Below are 18,463 nucleotides of genomic sequence, written 5' to 3' on the forward strand. Positions count from 1 at the left end.
TCAATTCACAAAGGCAGAAACCTGCCTGTGTGGAAAGAGCTAGTTGAACGGAAAAGGCCGAAGAATGCGGAGAAAGGGTAACTGATGGCGCAGGGACTGGTTTCCGGTAGGAAAGTGGTCACATGACCCTGAGAAGGGAAGGGAAGGGTAAGGCAGGCTAAGGGTCCAGTGGCCCAGGCTCAGCTGAGGTCTCTAGCTCGCCCGCAAATGGCAATGAAAAGGTTCTTCTCCTAACGGGCATTCTCGGTTTGAGGAGAATAATACGGGTTAAAGCTGTGTGCCCCCTACAGGACCCAGACGTGCCGCGGAGAAGCAGGGGTGGCGGGCTGAGGCCACACGGCTGCACAGCACGCGCAGGACTCCGGGGTGGCACAGAGAGAGGGGATGGACGTGGCTGGCCGGGGATTTTGAAACGCGTGGGGTGGACGGGCAGGGTGAGGACGCACGTAAGGCAGCGGACTTAGGACTAAGAGGATGCGTGGGGAGCCAGCGGAGGCCCAGTGGGGACATGAGGTCGAGGCCCAGGTGGCCTGGGGCTGGGGGCTGTGGCCAGGGTGATGCTGGGTCTCAGGGGAGGGATGGCTAGACGGGGAAAGGGGGTGAGCAAGCGCGGGGCGGAACGGAGGGCCAGACCGGTGCCAAAGCCAAGGGAAGGCGGGGAACAGGAGACTAAGGGGGTTGGGCGAGCGGGGGAGTGGGGGGGAGCGCAGGAGGGTTGGGGATCACTCGGGGCGTGAAAGGCTCGGGGTCGCAGGGGTCCCGGGCGCCGCAGAGCGCACAGGCGTGCAGAACTCCAGGGCCTGGAGTCCGAAGAGTCCGCTGGAGTCTGGGCCCCCCTCGGCTGAGACCAGAGGGGCGCTGGGGTCACTGAGGCTGTGTGAGGGCGAGGGGCGCGCGCGCGGTGGGAGTCCCGGAGCGACGGGGCGAGAGGCCCTGGGGCCGCTCCCGGTGAGCGGACGTCAGGAACCGGAGAGCGCGGTCTAGCGAGCGCAGGTGCTCCAGCTGTGGCGGCAACAGGTGAGAGGGTCGGGTTGTGCGGGAAGGGGCGGGGTCTGGGATGTGCAGTGTGTGGTGTCTGCAGGAGGCGGGGGGCGGGGGGGGCGACGAGACTGGGGTGGGGGGTGCGGAGTGAGGAGACACGTGGGGGATCGGGGTGAGGAGACGGGGGGGGGTGAGGGAGGTGCCAGGTGAGGAGACACGTGGGGGGTGGGGCTTCGGGGGAGGAGACACGTGGGGGGCAGAGGTGGGGGGGTCGGGGTGAGAAGACTGTGAGGGAGGTGCGAGGTGAGGAGACCCCTGGGGGTGGGGTGTGTGTGGGGGGAGGAGACACGTGGGGGGTGGGGGGAGGAGACTGAGGTGAGGGGGGGGTGCAGGGTGAGGGGACACGTGGGGGTGGGGGGTTGGGGGGAGGAGACACGTGAGGGGTGGGCGTTTGTGAGGGGAGAAGACACGTGAAGGGTGGGGGTGTGAGGGCGAGGAGACTGGGGCGAGGTCACGGGTTACGTCGTGATAAGGAGTGGGGACGCTGCGGTCAGGGCGCGCAGCGAGGGCGTGGCTCACCTCCCGCACGGCCTGCGCTCGCGTCAGGATCCGCCGTCCACCTACGCAGCCTGGGGCACGAGGTCCAAGCTCGGAAAGGCACCCCGCCCCTTTCCGTTACCAGATCCGCCCCCAGAAGTGGCTTCTCGCCCTCATTGGCCAGTCTCCCTGAGCGGAAGGGGCGGGGTCACAAACACGTGAATGCGCCCACTTCTGGCTGGTCCCAAGTGTCAGCCTCCAGGTCTCATTGGCTACTCTGTAGAGCGGAAGGGGCGGAGTCGTCTCCGGCTGGTCTCGCACGTGGGGCTCTGGGTTGCAGATGGGCCGAGTTCCCAGACTGAGGATTGGCTGAGATCTCGGGAGAGCAGAATTGCAGCGAGGGTCCACTGGTGGTCGTGATCGTTGTGTTCCTCTCTGTGGTTCATGAGTGTAAGGTATGCACTCAGGGCCCTGTCTGCTTGACCACTGTGCCCCCAGTGTTCAGCACAGCACTTGGCACAGCAGGTGCTAGTAAATATTGGTTCAATTAGTTCGACGCCCACATATATTCAGTCTTGACAACTACAGTGCTGGCGGACATTGTTGCTTACAGAGCAGGAAACAGAAGAAGTACATGCAACTGGGGAGAGTGTGAGCTCTGGCTCCAGTCCAGGCCTGCCAGGCATCACTGGCCTCCAGGCGGTGGAAGCACATAGCCCCAAGTCAGGACAGGCAAGAGAACCGCTCACGGTTCTGCACGTTAAGCTGTGGGTCTGCACGTTAAGCTGTGGTCCCGAGGAGGCCGGAGAGATTGCTCACATCGCAACAAGCCAGTCTAAGGAGCTCAGTCTTTACTTAGAGGGCACTTCGGAAGGGTGGGAGGCAGAGGAGTGACATGGTGAAGAGGTCTCTCTGGCTGCTGGAGGGAGAGATGAAACAGACTGTTGCTGTGTGGGTGAATGATGTTGGAGATGTGGACGGGGTGGAGGGAAGTACACAGAGTAGAAGCCTTTTAGAAGATAGACTTGACAGGGCTTGGTAATGTGGGAAGTGAAGAAGAAAGAAGGAATGGGTTGGTGGCTGTCTGGAGGGTGATCACTGGCTGAGTTGGGGGGCAGTGGGGGAGAAGCTGATTTGGAAGGCTGTTAACCAGTTTTGAACACTTTGAGATTCCAGATAAACCTGGGACCCACTGAATTTTCTTTCAAGGATTCTGATTTTTAGTGGACTGGTTGCAGAATAGGAAACAGAGCTATAACTGAGCCAGACAGTTCTGGGCACAGAGTATTTGCCCATCTATTGAGGCCATACCCCCTCCCCAAGCTGGCAGGTTCCTGCCCCTTCTGAACCTGGTTCCCTTGCTGTCCCTTCCCACCTGTGAGCTACCCTGCATACTTTTATTCCTTCCACCTTTGCTTAGACTTCCCAGAGCTGATTCCTGTTACAGCATCTCAGAAAAATACTAATCAGCAATAACTCTGATGGGTGATGAAGACAGCTTCAGGAAAGAGTAGGAGTTTACCAAGATGAGAACAACACAGGATTTCAGGTAAAAGTTCTATCAAAGGCAAAGGCAAGGATGTGAAAAAGCCTTCTTCATTTAGGGAATGGAGAGTCTGGTTGGGGCTCAGCATTCTTGAGTTGAGGCAGAAGATCATTTGGGCTGGAATGTGAGGGCCTTGGGTACCCTGCCTAGTGGATGAGGTGGGCTATCTGAAGAACCCTGCAGAGCTCAGGCCAAGAAGGATGGGTTCTCGGTAAGCCCAGAGATGTCAGTCTGGTCTTCCCATGCCCCTGTGCATCCAAAACCAGCTAACTGTTCACCAAATGTTTTCTTTATATCCTTGTCATATAGCCAGACTGTATTTTCCAGCCTCCCTTGCATTATGAGCCCTGGCCAGTGAATGTGGCAGTAAGTGCCCTGTATCATTAGCAGGCCAGATCCGTAAAAGCTTCCCACGAGTGAGACTTTCTCTCTCTTCCCCATGTACCTGCTGGATGTTGATGTCCAAGGCAACTTGGGACCTACTTGAGGAAGGCAGGGCTTCTGTCAGCATGCCTTTGAATAATGGTATGGAGCTGAGTCTCCATCTCAGCCAACTGAACAAGAACTAAATTTCCCTTGGGTTAAACCATGAAGATGTCAGGATTTATCTGTTATGGCTGCTAGCCTTTACTAGTGCAGATCTGTAAACCTATGAGAGACAAGTAGCTTGTTCAGGTTTGATGGGTTGTCACCAGAGGTTTATATCTTGGTTTAGCACTATGGTTTCTCCTCTTACTTATTTTAACCAAGAACAAATCAGATAAAAAAAAAAAACTTTGGATTTCAACATTAATTAAAAGCCAGCTTTTTGGAGACCCTGCTTACTGATCTCCTAGAGCTGGGTGAACTGATGAGCCCAGACACCTGCCAAAACCCAGACACCTACCCAAGGTAGGTTACACAGACACCCAGAGTGGCAGAGGTCTGTGAAGATATTTTTGGAAGACCAAGAAAGCTCTGAAATGGAACGTAGCATTTTGTGAGCTTAGATTTAGTTTTATAAGCTTCTCACTGAGACTCAAAGGAGGTTAGGAGTCTCTGCCATGGGAATCCTCTCATGTGCTCTTAGGGTTTTAATGATCTTCAAAGTTGTTCTCAGGAGCCTACATCTCCTTAGCTTTCAAGTTATATTTTGAAGAGTCTGAGACATTTTCACGAATACTCCCTATAGGCACATCAAACTCAACATTTAAAATTCTCATCCAATATCCCAATCACCCAAAGCAGAAAATATGAATATCTTTGGTGCCTCCCTATCAGGTTTTTCAGACCTTCAACATTCTCAGTTTCCTGAGACTCCCTTCTTTAGTCTAAGTCCTGCCATTTCTCCCAACCCCGCCCCCCCACCCCCCCACCAAGAGCAGTAATGACAGGTCTCCTTTCTGTCCTTACCAGCCCCTACTTTGTTATTTTTTTTTAAGAATTAAAAAAAAAAGTTTATTTATTGAATTTATTTATTTATTTTTGAGAGAGGCGGGGAGAGGGGCAGAGAGAGAGGGAGGGAGGGAGGGAGAGAGACAGAGAGAGAGAGAGAGAGAGAGAGAGAGAGAGAGAGAGAGAGAATCCCAAGCAGTCTCCACAGTGTCAGCAAGGAGCCCGATGTGGGGCTCAAACTCACAAACCATGAGATCATGACCTGAGCTGAAACCAATAGTTAAATGCTTAACTGACTGAGCCACCCAGGCACCCATATTTATTTATTTTGAAAGACAGAGCATGAGTATGGGAGGGACAGAGAGAGAGGGAATCCCAAGCTGACTCCACACTGTCAGCACAGAACCTGACATGTGGCTCGAACCCATGAACCATGAGATCATGATCTGAGTTGAAATCAAGAGTCAGATGCTCAACTGAGTCGAGTCAGGTGCACAACCCCCCGCCCCCCACCATTGGTTCTAATGTCATTTAGGTTGGCCATGATGATCCCATTAAAATTTAGGGCAGGTTATATCACCCTCTGCTCAAACCTCAATGTCTCCCCCATCATTCAGGGAAACCAGAGTCTGGCACAGTCCACCTGTCCCCCCCCCCGGCTCCGCCCCCCCACTAATTGTGTGCCAGCCACAGACCGTCCAGTACTGTTCCTGCATTGCAGCAGGCAATGCTTCCACCTTGAAGCTTTGGCTCTTGCTGTCCACTCTGCCAGGTATCTGCTGCCCTTGCATGCTCGTTTCCTTCAGGTCTGAGTCCAGTGGCCCCGTTCCGGAAGGCCTGCCTGTGCAACCCCATCTGAAATTGCCACCCACCCGTCGGCGCTCCCTCCCCTTACTTTTCTCCTTAGCACTTATTACTATCTGACTTACTATATAATTTACTCATTCTTCTTCGTTAATGCCTGCCTCCCCACTAGACTCTAAGCCCCAGAGGGAGGGACTGTTTTGGCCAGTTTTATTCACAGCTGTATCCCAGTGCCTAGCCCACAGTAGCACTCAATAAGTACTTACTAAATGAATTATTCCAAAAGCCTCCTGGTTTCCCTGCCAGCCACTCCGTCCCCTGATCCATGCCTGTCTCACCTAATAGTGAATTCCACATAGGTCGGTGCCTTGTTCACCACTGAACCCCCAGCACAGAGCTCGACAAACAGAGCTTCATGAGAGAAGGCCCAGGATTATGTCTAATTCATTTCTGGGTTTTTTTTTTTTTTTTTTTTTGAGACAGAGACAGAGCATGAGCAGGGGAGGGGCAGAGAGAGGGAGACACAAAATCCAAAGCAGGCTCCAGGCTCTGAGCCGTCAGCACAGAGCCCGATGTGGGGCTCGAACCCACGAACCATGAGGTCATGACCTGAGCCAAAGTTGGATGCTTAACCAACTGAGCCTCCCAGGCGCCCCTTCATTTCTGGGTTCTTAGCGCCAAGCATAGGGCTGAGATCCAGATTCATTCTAGCATGCAGTGATAGTGCTGTCTACTTACACTTTCCAAACAAATTATTTTTTGTTTACTCCTGATGTTAATTTAATGTAAAAGCCAACCTGAGGGGAGGAGCATGTGTTGCTCCAGATTATAGTGTGTGCCGTCTCACAGACATGGCCACTTGGCACCTTGACCTCGGGCCTGAGGTTACAGCCCCTCCCTTTGGCCAGGAGGAGGCCAAGGGCCTCCACAGGGCTGTGCAGGGGTGCAGAGGGCATGACTATTCATGGAGGAGGCAGGTGGGCCCCACTCTCTGGCTGGCAAGCAGAAGTGGCCCCAGGGACCAGGTGAAGGTTCTAAAGCGAGAATTTATTCCAAGTGCACATGTGAGTGTGGACAGCGGTGACCTCAGGACAGACACGCATTTCAAAGTAGGTCATATGCCTCTCAGTCTCCCAGCCCCAGCTCCCCACCCTGCCACTTCTCTGGTCTGGACTTGGGCAGGGGAGGGCCTCATAGTCCCCAGCAAAACAAAGGTACCTGAGAGCTAAGAGAAAATTACACAGCCTTATCTTTATTAGTATCTAGCAAGAAAAAGAAAATCAAAATCCCCTCCCTGCTCCAACCCCACCTCCACCACCTGGGCCCTCAGCCAGCAGCATCTATCTGCCTGGAAAGTGTCGGCTGCCAGAGCTGTCCTTGGAGCCTGGATACCTGTGCAAGGCCACCCTGTGCCTGTGAGCCGACCACAGGCCCCTCCCTCCACAACGTGGGGGATGAAAGGGCAGCTGGCATTTCTCCAGCTCTCAGCTGTCAGCCTTGGGAACTTGGAAAAGATCAGCGATGTCCAGCAGAGCCTGGCGGATGTGGTTCCCAAAGCGCTGGGCATTCTGTGGGAGCCAAGAGCTCAGACCAACCTTCAGGTGAACCCCTGTCCCTCTGCCCCTAAAACTGAGGACTCTTCCCCCACCCTGCCCAGACAGGGCCCCAGGTGGCATCCCCTCCTCAGGCCTGTGCAGGAACCGGGGAGACTCACTGTCTCTGAGCTTGAAAACTTGCTGGAGATGTGGAAGAAGATGGTGTTTTCGCCCGCAATCATGTAGGAAACCCCATAGCCGTCATCTGCCACCTGAGGGCAGCACGAGAGTAAAGAACAAGTAAAGCAAACTTTGTGGATCTGAAAGCCAAGCTGACTTCATGCTTGTTCTCCCCACAATATTCCCAGGAAGGGGCCCCACCCCAGATGCTGCGTTTTTCCTGAGGTCAGGAACACCCCCAGGAGAAAGCGTGAAAACCAAGGGGCTCTGCCCGATGCAGCTCCAGACACTACCAGGAACCCAGGACCTTGTGTTTCTTTCAGGAGGCTCAATATCACCGCTTCTCTCCGGGGGGGGGGGGGGGGGGGACAAACTAGCCCCCTTGAACTTCTCAGTGGGAGGCGTGGGCTGTCTCTGGGAAGCACACACTTCAGAGGAGGAAACCAGCCCTGGGTGTGGTCATGCTGCAGCTGGGAGTATTGAGGAGTGTTGGCCTGGGTGGGCCCCAGGCACCCGTCTTCTGTCTTCTGTCTTCAGGTCAGGCCCATAGCTACTCATGCTGTTTCCATGCAGGGCAAGCCCCGGGGCCATGCTCCCACCTCTGGTCTGACTTCAAGACTGCACTCTCCACTGAAACCCCTGGGGCCCAGTCCTGCTCATCGTCCCCTTTCAAGGGCACTTACAGGGCCAAAGCCACCACCGGCGCCCAAGTGATTCGGGTACTGCTCTGGGTCAAACATACGGATCTGGAATTGAGCGATCTGGCTGGTGGAGAGGCGCCAGGGTTCTGAGAGCACCTGCAACAAGGGGGCCCCAGCAGTGAGACACCATGCACGGAGCGCCATGCACCGAGCATGCACCTGCTGACAGGTGGTGCCTCAGCACCAGTACGAGTGACGCTGCCCCTCTCCCGCCCTGCCCGTCTGTTCTCAGCCATGTCAGCATCTGCACAAAACCCTCAAAGCCCCATGTGACCTAACTGTCCCCTGGGCCTCCTCTCCTACCAGCCTATCCCTTCCTTGGTTCTGCTCCCTCCCCTCCTGCTGTTCCTTGCGCACCCACACCCCTGCCTCAGTGTCTGGGCACCGGAGGTTCCTCTGCCTGGGTATTCTGCCCACCCTGATACTGCAGGCTCTACGCTTCCCTCACAAGTGCTGTCACCACCTGACACTCTCATGAGAACACCAGCTCCGTGAGGGGAGGTTCCCACTCAGAGCCAGGACCACAAGCCTGGATGGGCTGTAGAGTGGGAAAGCCGGCCCCAGCCCTCGAGGGCAGCTTCTGGGGAGCTGGCCAGAAAGAAAACAGGCCAAGCCCCCCCAGGAGAGGGCATGGGGACAGAGGACACACCCACCAACAATGCTGACCTCAGCCAGGAAAGGGGAGCTGACCCCCAGGTACTTGGAGACCACGTAAAGGCAGAAGAGGTGCCTGTCTATCCCAGCCCCTGTCATGGCCAGGCGGTACATATTCTGGTGTTTCTTGGAAGCTTTCCGGAAGAGATCTTGGAGGTCTGCTTTCTGGGGAGCAGAAGTGGAGCGGTGAAGAGTAGCCTTGACCCCAAGGTGGGCAGAAGGTAGAGGGGTCACCTCACAGTGTGGCTGGTCGGGGAGGCTCACCACGTGGGACCCCTTCACCATAGCCTGAACAAAGGCTGTGGACTCGCTGGTACAGGAACGTACAGTCTCGGTCCGTCCCTCTCGGAACATTCTAGTCATGGAAGCTTCATAGGTCAGGCAGAACTTGCCCCTGTCCTGAGGAGCAGAGAGGGGTGAATCTGGCAGGTGAGTCTGGTGCCACCCTGCCCCCTCAGCGGCCCTGCGGGGCTCCTACCCGGAAGTGGGCCAGCTGCAGGGCAATCTGCACAAAGGCGTCAGGGCTGGTCCGACACTTCTTGATGAGGCCTTTGCCAAATGGCAAGAACTGGAAGCAGTACAGCTCCACGTCGTCTGCCAGCGCTGTGGCCACCCGGTAGGAGCTCTCGATGACCGCCTGGCACTGCCAAGACATGGAAGGGTCAGCTGGGGGCAGAGCTCTCTAAGCAGGACTCCAGGGGCACATCTGGGAGGCCCGAAGTTTAGGTGATAGACGAAAAGCAGGGCTGGGCAGGTCTCGGTGCACCTTCTCCGTCTTCAGACACAAAGGGCAACCTGGGGGCAGCAGCCACCAGAGGTCAGGTAGGGCTTTGTGGGAAGAGGGAGGCACTAACAGGTGATCCACGGATGACTCTCGCACCTCACATCTTTCTCTAACCACCAAATGGACTCTGAGAAGCTCCTGTCCCTCCCCCGAGAGCATCCCAGGTACTTGTCATACTTGTCACTCTCACAAGCCCGTCCCTGTTCCTTCGCAGACGGCACACCTGCTTGGGAATGTCCCACTGCAGCCGCTGGGGAGCTGCAAGCATGCGGTTCGGTTTGCCCAGGCAGTGCCCAGTCTCCGTGTAGCCCAGGTGGAAGGTGTCAGTGCCCAGGACAAACTGCAGGGAGAAGGTCAGGCTGAGAGACCACCCACGTGTCCCGCACCCAGCCTGCCCTACAGGATGCCTGTCAGGGCCCGTTACCTCCCAGAGGTGCCCTATGATAGGGGCGTCTGCCCACGCGTGTTCCGTGTTGAGTCCCAGCTGGCCATTCTTGAAGGCGATGATAGTAAAAGACTTGTCGAACCACCTGCAGGAAAGGAGGCAGGCGATGAGCGGGGCACACGGAGATGGACGGAGAGGCGGGGGGCCTGCACCGGGGTTGGGGTGCCGCACCTGTTGTAGCAGTTGCCGTGAAGTAGGGCCTTGCCATAGAGGCTGAGGCTGGCCTCATCTTCAGGGTCGTAGTGGGGAGACTCCTCGTCCAGGGCCACAAAGAAAGCAGCGCGCTCGATGGCGTCTAGAGCAGTCTTGTTCTTGCCGGAGCTGAAGAAAGCCTGGCGTGCCTGTGCCCACTCCACTCTGGGGGCATAAGGGCAGGGTGAGAGCTGGAGACGCTGTGGGTGGCAGAGAAGGGCACCTCCCAGGACCCAGCAGGGCCCAGAGCTGGGGGTACCAGCCTCTCCTGGAAGGTGTCCTTGTCCTCCACACACTCCCACCTGGCCATCACCGAGCTGGATGTGGCTGGAGATGCAGTGGGTTACAGCCACTGACCAGCAGTGCCCCTCGCCACAGAGGGTCCTGCTGTGGACAGAGGATGCCGTGCCAGCACTTCCCTCCCTCAGTCACGCCTCTGGCCCCAAGTTCCAGGGCGGCCAAGCCCCTCCCCTCGTGGGGCCCTGATACCTTCCCCCCGCAGTGAGGGCTGCCAGCTTCTCCTCCCCAGGCTGAGGTGGGGAGGGGTCATCCAGGATCCTCTGGAACTGCATCTCCAGGTCACAAGGCTTGAGCAGGTGCGAGCCCTCGTAGAGCCACACCTTGAAGAAGCGGCCCTTGTGGTAGACGGCCACGTGCCTGCTGTCGGAGAGGTGCTGCAGCAGGTCTGCAGCAGAAGCGGGCAGGAAGGCTGAGGCAGTGTGGCATGGCGTGCCTTGTTCCCACTCCACCTGCTCTGTAGGCTACCAGCTGGGCTTTCCTTCCCCGGGGGGGGGGCTGGGGTGCAGGGGGCCTGCACTGAACCAGGCCCTATGCTGGTGGCCTCCACACCTCTTGTTTAAGGCCAACACCCTGTGAAGCACTTCACAGGGCAGGAAGCCCACACACTGCCCCAGGGTCTGCGAGCAGCCTTCTGGTCCTACAGGCTCCATGAAGGGCTCACGGAAAGCTCCGCCCCCCCTGCTGCTCCTTCCTCAGGACAGGACAAGAGGGGCTCTGTTTTGGGCCCGCAGGGTCCCAGCACTAGCATCGTGCCTGTGAATAGTAGGGTCACAATTACATGACCCTGAGACACCCAGGATGCTTGGTGATGGATGAGCAGGTGGTAGGGTGACCAGCCATGGCAGGCCCAGAGCTGGGCGGGAGGGAACTCCGTCTGGATGGTCCCACCACGGGCTCCTGGTTGTGGCCAGTACCTGTCTCCTTGCCTGGGATCCGGGTGGTGTTGAACATCCTCTCCATCTGGTAGGAGCACATGGGCACGATGCCCAGTGCCATCACCTGGGAGGAAGGCCCAGCATGGCTCAGACTCAGGCCTCCTTTCCCTGTCATGCCCTCAACCCAACACAACTCACAGGCTTGATCTCTTCACGGTCCAGTTTACGGCGATACATGATCATAGCGTGGACGATGTTTCCCAGGCGGGCTGCCTGTATGTCTGTGTTCTTGATGAGCACAAAGTCCTACAGAGAGAGGACAGAGCTTGCAGGTGGTGTGACAAATGTGCACAGGTCACCTGGGTCTCCCTGCCTAAGAACAGGGTGTCTTGACCCCTTCCCCCGGTCCATCCTGCCCATTTGGTCGGGGTGCGCTGCCAGAGATGAAATGCGTAACTGATCACGTAACCCCTCTGCCCAGCCTGAATCTTTGATCTGCTTTTCCATAATCTATTTTTGTTCGTATTTTGTTTATTTTGCATTGAAAAAGAAGTTCCCACCACTAAAAAACAGTTTAAAGCCTCTGGTGTGGACAAGCTATATACAAGCTGTGAGGAGGACAGTTTTGTGGAGGAGGGGAATTCAGCACAGGGTTCACAGTGTGTTTTGGACAGTGGGAGAGGAGAGAGAGGCATGCTGCATGGACCTGTGGCTGGGCGGTGGGGGGACCCTGGTGGCTGCGCACAAGCATGTGCTGGGGGTGGGCGGCTGGCCGTGGGAGGGTTAGAGACCAACAGTGGCCTCCTGAGCTCTCAGAGAAGCTGCTCTGGGTCCACATGGTGACACAAAAGGGAGGCAAGATGAAGGAGATTCCCTGGGGATGGTGTTAGGAGAGCTGGGAACATGCGGCTGGGAGGCCAGCAAGGGAACCAAGGCAGGAAGTGATGGAGCCTGGGGACTCTGAGACTGACAGCGTCAGGCTGTGTGGCTACCCAATTCTCTAGATCCTCGGTATCTCTGCGGCCCTGAAGCTGCTTCCTGACTGTTCCTCCAGGACCTCCCCCATCTTCCCTGTCCCCGAATTCTCTCGCACCATGACATAGTAGTTGCTGTTCACCACGAGGGGGGCCCTGCTGCGCAGATACACGTACTCTTCCCACCAGTCACTCACCTGCGGGAGGGAGGGAGCAGTGAGGGCTGGGGCAGAGGGCAGGGGACAGATCCCCCTGACACAAGCGGAGGTGAGGGTAAGCCCAGGAGGGGACTCACATAGTTAGTTGCCCACCATGACTTGAGGACCAGGTACTTCTGCAGCCTGGGAGCAGTCTTGTCCTGGAATTCTTTGGCCAGCGTCTCCATTCGGTAATATTCCTCATCATCCAGCAAGGGCCGCACAGACTCCAGGTACTGTCCAGCCAAGTTATTGTCAGTGTGGGGGCCAAACAGCAACAACCACCTCTGTCCCGACCCTCTTCCAACCAGGCCCCATTGCTCTAAACCGCGCTCTTTGCAGGGGACAGTTCCTTATGTTTGCAGAAGTCCTCTGGGTCCAGCCTAGCCTGCACATCGGGATGTCTGACTCAGGCCCTCACCCGGTGAATTGTGGCTGGCACACTGGGCACAGGAAGCTTGGGCAGGGATGTCTGGAAGCTGTAGAGCATGGGCCGCCGGCTGGACAGAAGGCGGACACAGAACTGGGCGTACAGAGCACAGAGTGTTTCTGGTGAGAACCAGGGGAAATAATGGAAACAAACTAGCAAACACTTGAGGACTTGGGCCCCCGACCCTCAGAACCAGGACAAACCTATGCACCAGGCACCAGTACCCTGTCTGCCTCTCCCCTCCAAGTTAGAACCCCAAATGAGGCCCCCAGGGTCTCAAACCAGATGCCTGAACCCCTCCCCTGGCTTCTGCTCACAGCCCAGACTTTGGTGAAGTGGCTGGTCTGGCCGTGCATCTCAAACATCCAGCCATGGTAGGAAAGAAGCATTTTCAGGGTTTGGCGGAAGAAGAAGATGCCCATCATCCAGACCCCCGTGGAGAAGACAGCCATGCTGAGAAGTGCCCGGGTCTGTGGGGTCCGGTAGGGGCCACATCTGTCAGAGAAGGGAGAGGGCTGCAGGGGGTCCACTTGAGGCCAGCCTTGGGGAAATTCTGACTCTGAAGTTTTGATGGTACAAACCATCTTGGGGGAGGTGCTGAAGAATAACATTCCTGGGCACACTCGTGTCTGAATGCATAACGTACAAACTTATGAATGTGGGACTCTGGTGATGGCAGCCCCCAGGGAGGGCTGCCCTAGGACCTCCAATGGCTACTGTCCTGCATCTGCCCAGCTCAGGAACCCTGGCCTTAGAGCCTGCCCGGCCCTCTCTCATAGCCCTGCTTCTCACCCCTCAGGGAGCCATCTCTGGATACAGCAGATGAGTCCCATGGAGATGTCCACTTTGCAGTAGGAAGAACCCACGGTTGCCATGACGACGACCAGCCAGCTGGTGGGGCTGCCAGGGTACACACCCCTAAGGATACCATTCTGTGGGGCAGAAACAAGCACACTTACAGCAGGAGTGAGCAGGCACCTGTGGGGTCCCGGGTCTCTCACCTGTTGTGTTCTTCTTCCTCCCTCATGTCTGGTCTTCCCCTTCTCCACACTCTCACACCTGCAGCACCCCATTACTCACTGTGTCCCTCTGCCACTCCTTGTATGCCCATCTCCCCGCCACACCTTGAGCGCCGCTCTGGTTTCTGCACTGCTAGAGCCTGTCACCCAGCAGTACTGCCAGCCAAGGTGGGGGTGGAGGATCTTAACAAAGGGGCAGCAGCTGACACCTGGCCTCTGTCTCCGGGAGGACTCTATTCTGCACTTGCTGGAAGAAGCCAGAACCACCTGCGCCCACCTTGATGCGAATCAGGCGTTTCTTCCAGGAGTTGATCCCAGACAGGTAGACGTGTTTCAGGGCCTCCCGACTGAGCCGGAAGTCGACCCCATCTGGGGTCACCGTGAACTGGAAGGCCACGGCCTGGTGCGCTTCCGCCATCCTGGAGGTTGGTCGTCACCTGGGAGGGGGGGCAGGAGGGTGCGCGGGCGGACTCAGGCTGACCCCGCCCCCGGCCGCCCTCTGCGCGGAGGCCCCCTCCCTCCGCCCCCGGCCGGGCCGCGCCCCCCGCCCGCACCGCGCTGGCGGCCGTCCCCCGCCCTTCCGCTTCGCACGGCCCCGCAGCCTGACCAACTGCCGCGGAACCCTCGCGCCCGCGTTCTGGGCAGGGTCCGTCACGGTGGTGCAGGGGTCGAGCCGTAAAATCTGCAGAATGGCCGCCTCGGGGTGGGGGCGAGACGCAGAGTTGGTCTGGAGCAAGGCCGGGTCTGGGCACTCCCAGCCCCGCCTGGGAGGGACCCCGGCGCCGTCCTGGTCCCCTGCTCCGGTCTGGGACTCTGAGCCGGACCGGTGGCCCTGTGTTGCCCCCCACTCCACTCACGGGTTGGGTTCGCTCCTGTCAGCGTGTGGGGCGAGTAGCTCTGGCCCGTGTCCCCGCGTCCTTCAGGCCTGGCCATCCCCGCCCCGCCCTCACCGGGAACCTGACACCCACTCCCAAATTTGGGTTGAGAAAACAGATGTGGGGCGGCAACCAGAATCCCCTTCCCTCTGTGGTGGGAATCAGGAGTGGGGGCGGTCCCGGTTTCTGCAAGCCGAGATTGCTGAGGTCTGGGAACCTGGGGGGGCCTAAAGGGTCTCACGTGAGGATGGCAGCATTAGAGCTAAAAATAGCTGAATGTAGGGAAAAGGTCATCCATGTGTCAGCTGTGCTGCCTGTCCCCTGCTCTCCAGTGCTCAGGGTTGGGCAGCCCCACCCCAGGGCCCTCTTTGTACCCCCATTGCTCCCCAGTCCCCCACCCCAGTCTCTCTAGTGTGCATCACTTCTAAGCTGGAGCCAGGGAGAGAGAGGGCCAGGGGCTCCATTTGGCAGAGTGGACCCTTAACGACTCTCAAGCCCAGAGCACCAAACAGCCATGCTTTTCAGAAAGGGAAGGTGAGGTTCAGAGCCACGGTCACTTTGTCACCCTGTGTGCATTCCTTGGTTGGTACTTTGTGCTGCAGAGCTAGGACAGGGTGTGAAGGAAGAAGCTTGTTTATTGTCTTAAGGTGCACAGCCCAGGGGTTCCCTCCCACCGTCTTCCCGCTGTGGGGAGAGGTCAGCCTCCTCAACCCCAATCTCACTCCAGGGCTCAGCCCAGTTCCCAGAGCCCCTCCCCACCCTTTGCCCCTCCCTCCAAGGTCCTGCCCTGGAGACTCCAGGAGAAATCTGGCGGTTGGGGGCTGTGGAGAGTCAGGATGAGGGTTGGAAGCTGCTCAGCTGTCCCTTCTGCTGGAAGTAGAACTGGAACCGAGACTGGGCGTACTCCTGGGGGAGAACCCACCCCACAGACTTGTGAGAAGGGTGGGTCAGGCACACCCAGCCCCCACCAAGTCTGCCCACAGACTTCCTGGAGAGCACATGGCCCCTGATGCACCCCACCTCCCGTCACACCTAACCTGCCCACCTGGGTTACTCACCAGGTAACCAAATTCTATGGTGGACATAGATGCCTGGAGGATAGACCAGAGACCCCAAAAGAAATGGGATGCCAGAGCATACCTAAGGGGGGCAGGAGAAACAGAGGGGTTCAGAGCATACTTGGTATTACCTGGATCCTATCCCCGAGGTTGGTCAGGCCCCAGAGCTCCAACTTCTCCCCCACTGCCCTAACCCCAGCCCTGTCCTGACTGTCACCACTCTCCATCACCCTCATCTGCACTCTCTGCCCCCACCAGGCACTGGCACCTTACCTGCAATCCTGTGAGTCGGCCTGCCTGCCTCCTTCCTCAGCCCCCTTTCCTCTGCACCCTGCTCTACCCCCGCCCCCACCCATCCTTCCTCACCGATTAGCCTCTACCAGCAAATCTTCTTCCAGTTTCCTCTGCTCCTCTTGGGAGATGGTCTCACCTTTCTTGACCTCTGCTAGGTAATGGCGAATAAAATGGAGCTGAGATCAACAGACAAGAGTCAGGAAATGAGACTGGAGCATTTCCCAGCGAACATCCTTTCTTGATATTCTTTTCAGACATCACCTTCCCCGTCCCTCATAGGCCAGGTCCCGCTCCCCAGCCTCTGGTCCACATACCTGCTGCCCCCGGGTGGGGTAGTCTGCAGGCTGTGCTTTGTAGAAAGGCCACTCGTCGTGAGTATAATCATAAACCCACTCACAAAAATGGTTCCCAATGTCAAAGCCCCTGGGGGAATAAGGTAGACACTCAGTCCCCAAATACCCTGGGTGGCTGGGATGCAGAGAGGAAGGCCTAGTCTGTTTTCTACAGTGCTTGGAAGCAGACCCATGGAGACCATTCTCTTAACCCTCACCTGTAGTTGTAACTACTGTACTCAAAGTCGACCAGCATCAGTCTGTCGGTGTTTTCTGGCTCTGAGAGCAACAAGATGTTCCCTGGGAGAAAGGGTGCAGTTCTGGTCACTCCAGGGTCCTCTGGCCCCCCTCACCTTAGGTTAGGAGACTCAGATGCTTTCTCCTACCTTCCTGGATGTCATTGTGACAGAAGACCACTGGTGATGGGGTAGAGTCTAGCAATTTCCTGCAGGGAAACAGGGGCATGGGTCCTGAGTAGGAGTGGCCAGAGGAGGGTGAGTCACCCTCGTGGGCCAGGCCCTGACCCAGTCCTCAGTAAATCCTGGGAAGGACCCCATTCGGTACCTGGAACTGCCTCCTGTGCTATTCTGTTCTGCCCTGCCTTCCCTCACCTGAGGTTACCCATCTCATCCTTCAGGCTGTACATCTCCAGCAGGTTCATCTGTGGGAGGCCAGTGTGGGGCAGGTCCTGGATCTGCTTTAGGTACCTGAAGCCCAAAGAATAAGATATGCTCGCTGTGATCCCTGCCTACCTCTCTCCTATCTACCTTTTTCCTGTCACTGTATGATTTGTCTGATGGACTTTTCTGACTTGTCTGCATTATTTGGAAGCCTGTTCTGGGAGAGACCATACTAGACGACACTGGGATGTGTAATCCGCTCAGATGGAGGACTGGACAGTCATGGACACATTCAGTTGCAGCCCAGGGTAGTACCTGCCAGCGGTAGGGTTCAGACCAGGTGTGCAGGAGCCCCGAGGAGGCTCCTGACTCACCGTTCCATGGTCCCAAACAGCCAGTGGGGCTCCTTAGTGAACGGCATCTCCATGCCATGGAACCGGGCCATCTTCGTGGCGATTTCTGCTGACAACACCGGCTCTCGAAGCTCACACGTTTTCAGTGGCCGGCTCTGCACCCAGGAACCTATCAGGGTGGTGAGGGGGCTGGGGCAGGAGGGGGAAGGGGTAGGGGAATGGGTTGGGGGGGGGGGAAGTCAGGGTCTTGGGGAAAATGCCCTACCTGGGGTAAGGGGTGTGAAGGCACGCACTGGAAAGGGGAACAGGGGCTGGGGGGAAGGAGGTGCCTCAGGGAGGTCAGGGCCGGGCTGGGCTCATACTGGGATGTACTGTTCCAGCCGGCCCTCTGGAAAGACTCCATAGAGCTGGGGCCCCAGCGACCGCTCCGCCAGGATGGCGAACATCACACTTTCAAGGACCAAGGAATCCACGCCCTGAAGGAAGACGGACAACAAAGGGGGCAGAGCGGTGCTAACACCGGAGGGTCTGCTTTCCCCTCCCATCACCATCACCGCTTCACTTCCCGCTCTACAGCCCGCAGGCTCCAGAGCCCGGCGTGGCTACGGTAATTTACAAGCTGCTTAGCCCCCCCCCCCCCCCCCCCGCCACGCTTGCTGGGAGGTCCTAATGCCACTGGCCGCTGCGGCCCACACTCCCTCCTCACCTGCAGGATGGCCCCGTACAGTCGCAGCAGCACCTCGCGGGGCTCCTTGCCGACGCTGGGCAGGTGGTCCGGCAGCGAGCAGCGGAAAAGCAGGTTACTGAGGCCTCCGCTGCAGACCCACACCGGGGTGCGCTCAGCCGGCGGTCGGCCGCCCCGGTCCCGGACCCCCACCCCCCTCCTCCCTCCCGCCGGGCTTCCCCCGCGTCCGCCCCGGGCCAGGCCGGCCCCGCCCCCGTCCCCGCCCCCGCGCGCGCGCTAGGCCGCCGAAACGCGGTGTCCTGAGGGCCCGAGCTCGACCCCTGACCTCCCACCTCACAGGGTCAACCCTCAGCTGTTCGGGCCGCACTCGGCGCCAGGCCCCGCCCAAGTACTCCCGGCAGCACTGGTAGGCTCGGCGCTCGGCGTCACGCGATAGCGACGAGCTGCGCCGCCGGTTCGGGGCCGCGTCCAGGCACTGAGACTGCAGCAAGCCGTCCTTGGCCAGGCTGCCGCCAACAGCCCCGCCTCCGACCACAGCTGTCCCCTCGGCAGCCATGGCGCGCCTGGGCCAAGCCCAAAGTCCAGTCGCGCTCAGCCCCCTTCGGGCAGACTCGGCTCCTTCCGGCTACGCTCGGGTCTGCTTCCGGCTAGCCTGCTCTTCTCCGGTCATACTCGGGTCTCTCCGGCTCTTTTCGGCTCTCTGCGGCGGCGCTCGGCT

The 18,463-nt window shown here is 58.0% G+C and overlaps 3 protein-coding genes and 1 long non-coding RNA gene across 8 annotated transcripts in view; 1 reads left to right on the forward strand and 3 right to left on the reverse strand.

Annotated features, from left to right (window-relative positions):
* The window catches only part of SYCE3 (synaptonemal complex central element protein 3), a 43,746-nt gene extending 42,053 nt beyond the window's left edge, over positions 1-1,693 (reverse strand). For both annotated transcript variants that reach the window (XM_003989426.6, XR_006601232.1), the window contains exon 1: positions 1,561-1,693. The gene's annotated coding sequence lies outside the window, so the exon portion shown is untranslated. The remainder of the gene's footprint in view (positions 1-1,560) is intronic.
* Positions 1,694-1,717: 24 nt separating this feature from the next.
* LOC123386790 lies at positions 1,718-7,666 on the forward strand. The gene is made up of 3 exons (XR_006601233.1): positions 1,718-1,973; positions 2,939-3,067; positions 7,531-7,666. It is a non-coding gene; the product is annotated as an uncharacterized LOC123386790 (long non-coding RNA).
* On the reverse strand, positions 6,474-14,764 carry CPT1B (carnitine palmitoyltransferase 1B). Of its 3 annotated transcripts, none has more exons than XM_003989427.6 (19): positions 14,386-14,764; positions 13,806-13,965; positions 13,302-13,441; positions 12,827-13,004; positions 12,501-12,602; positions 12,178-12,315; positions 12,002-12,079; positions 11,107-11,214; positions 10,948-11,032; positions 10,223-10,418; positions 9,713-9,898; positions 9,521-9,626; positions 9,320-9,436; positions 8,791-8,955; positions 8,577-8,711; positions 8,325-8,477; positions 7,641-7,754; positions 6,957-7,049; positions 6,474-6,810 (listed from the first exon to the last, which is right to left on the reverse strand). In XM_003989427.6, the coding sequence occupies exons 2-19, from the start codon at positions 13,944-13,946 to the stop codon at positions 6,727-6,729; spliced, it is 2,319 nt and encodes a 772-aa protein (XP_003989476.4). In that variant the 5' UTR covers positions 13,947-13,965; positions 14,386-14,764; the 3' UTR covers positions 6,474-6,726. The 3 variants fall into 3 exon arrangements, with proteins under 3 accessions (XP_003989476.4, XP_044918519.1, XP_019691336.3); XM_045062584.1 differs by having other exon boundaries at positions 14,136-14,764; XM_019835777.3 differs by lacking the exon at positions 14,386-14,764 and having other exon boundaries at positions 13,806-14,027.
* A 256-nt stretch (positions 14,765-15,020) lies between these two features.
* CHKB (choline kinase beta) lies at positions 15,021-18,443 on the reverse strand. Of its 2 annotated transcripts, XM_045062585.1 has the most exons (12): positions 18,078-18,436; positions 17,767-17,875; positions 17,423-17,536; positions 17,082-17,215; positions 16,699-16,794; positions 16,474-16,532; positions 16,306-16,387; positions 16,070-16,178; positions 15,828-15,931; positions 15,462-15,543; positions 15,205-15,309; positions 15,021-15,131 (listed from the first exon to the last, which is right to left on the reverse strand). In XM_045062585.1, exons 1-11 carry the CDS (start codon positions 18,299-18,301, stop codon positions 15,235-15,237), a joined length of 1,188 nt encoding a protein of 395 aa, XP_044918520.1. In that variant the 5' UTR covers positions 18,302-18,436; the 3' UTR covers positions 15,021-15,131; positions 15,205-15,234. The 2 variants fall into 2 exon arrangements, with proteins under 2 accessions (XP_044918520.1, XP_044918521.1); XM_045062586.1 differs by lacking the exons at positions 15,021-15,131; positions 16,699-16,794 and having other exon boundaries at positions 15,221-15,309; positions 18,078-18,443.
* Between the last annotated feature and the right edge of the window lie 20 nt (positions 18,444-18,463).

The sequence above is a fragment of the Felis catus genome, chromosome B4 (assembly GCF_018350175.1).
Source record: "Felis catus isolate Fca126 chromosome B4, F.catus_Fca126_mat1.0, whole genome shotgun sequence".
In the NCBI taxonomy this organism is placed as follows: domain Eukaryota; kingdom Metazoa; phylum Chordata; class Mammalia; order Carnivora; family Felidae; genus Felis; species Felis catus.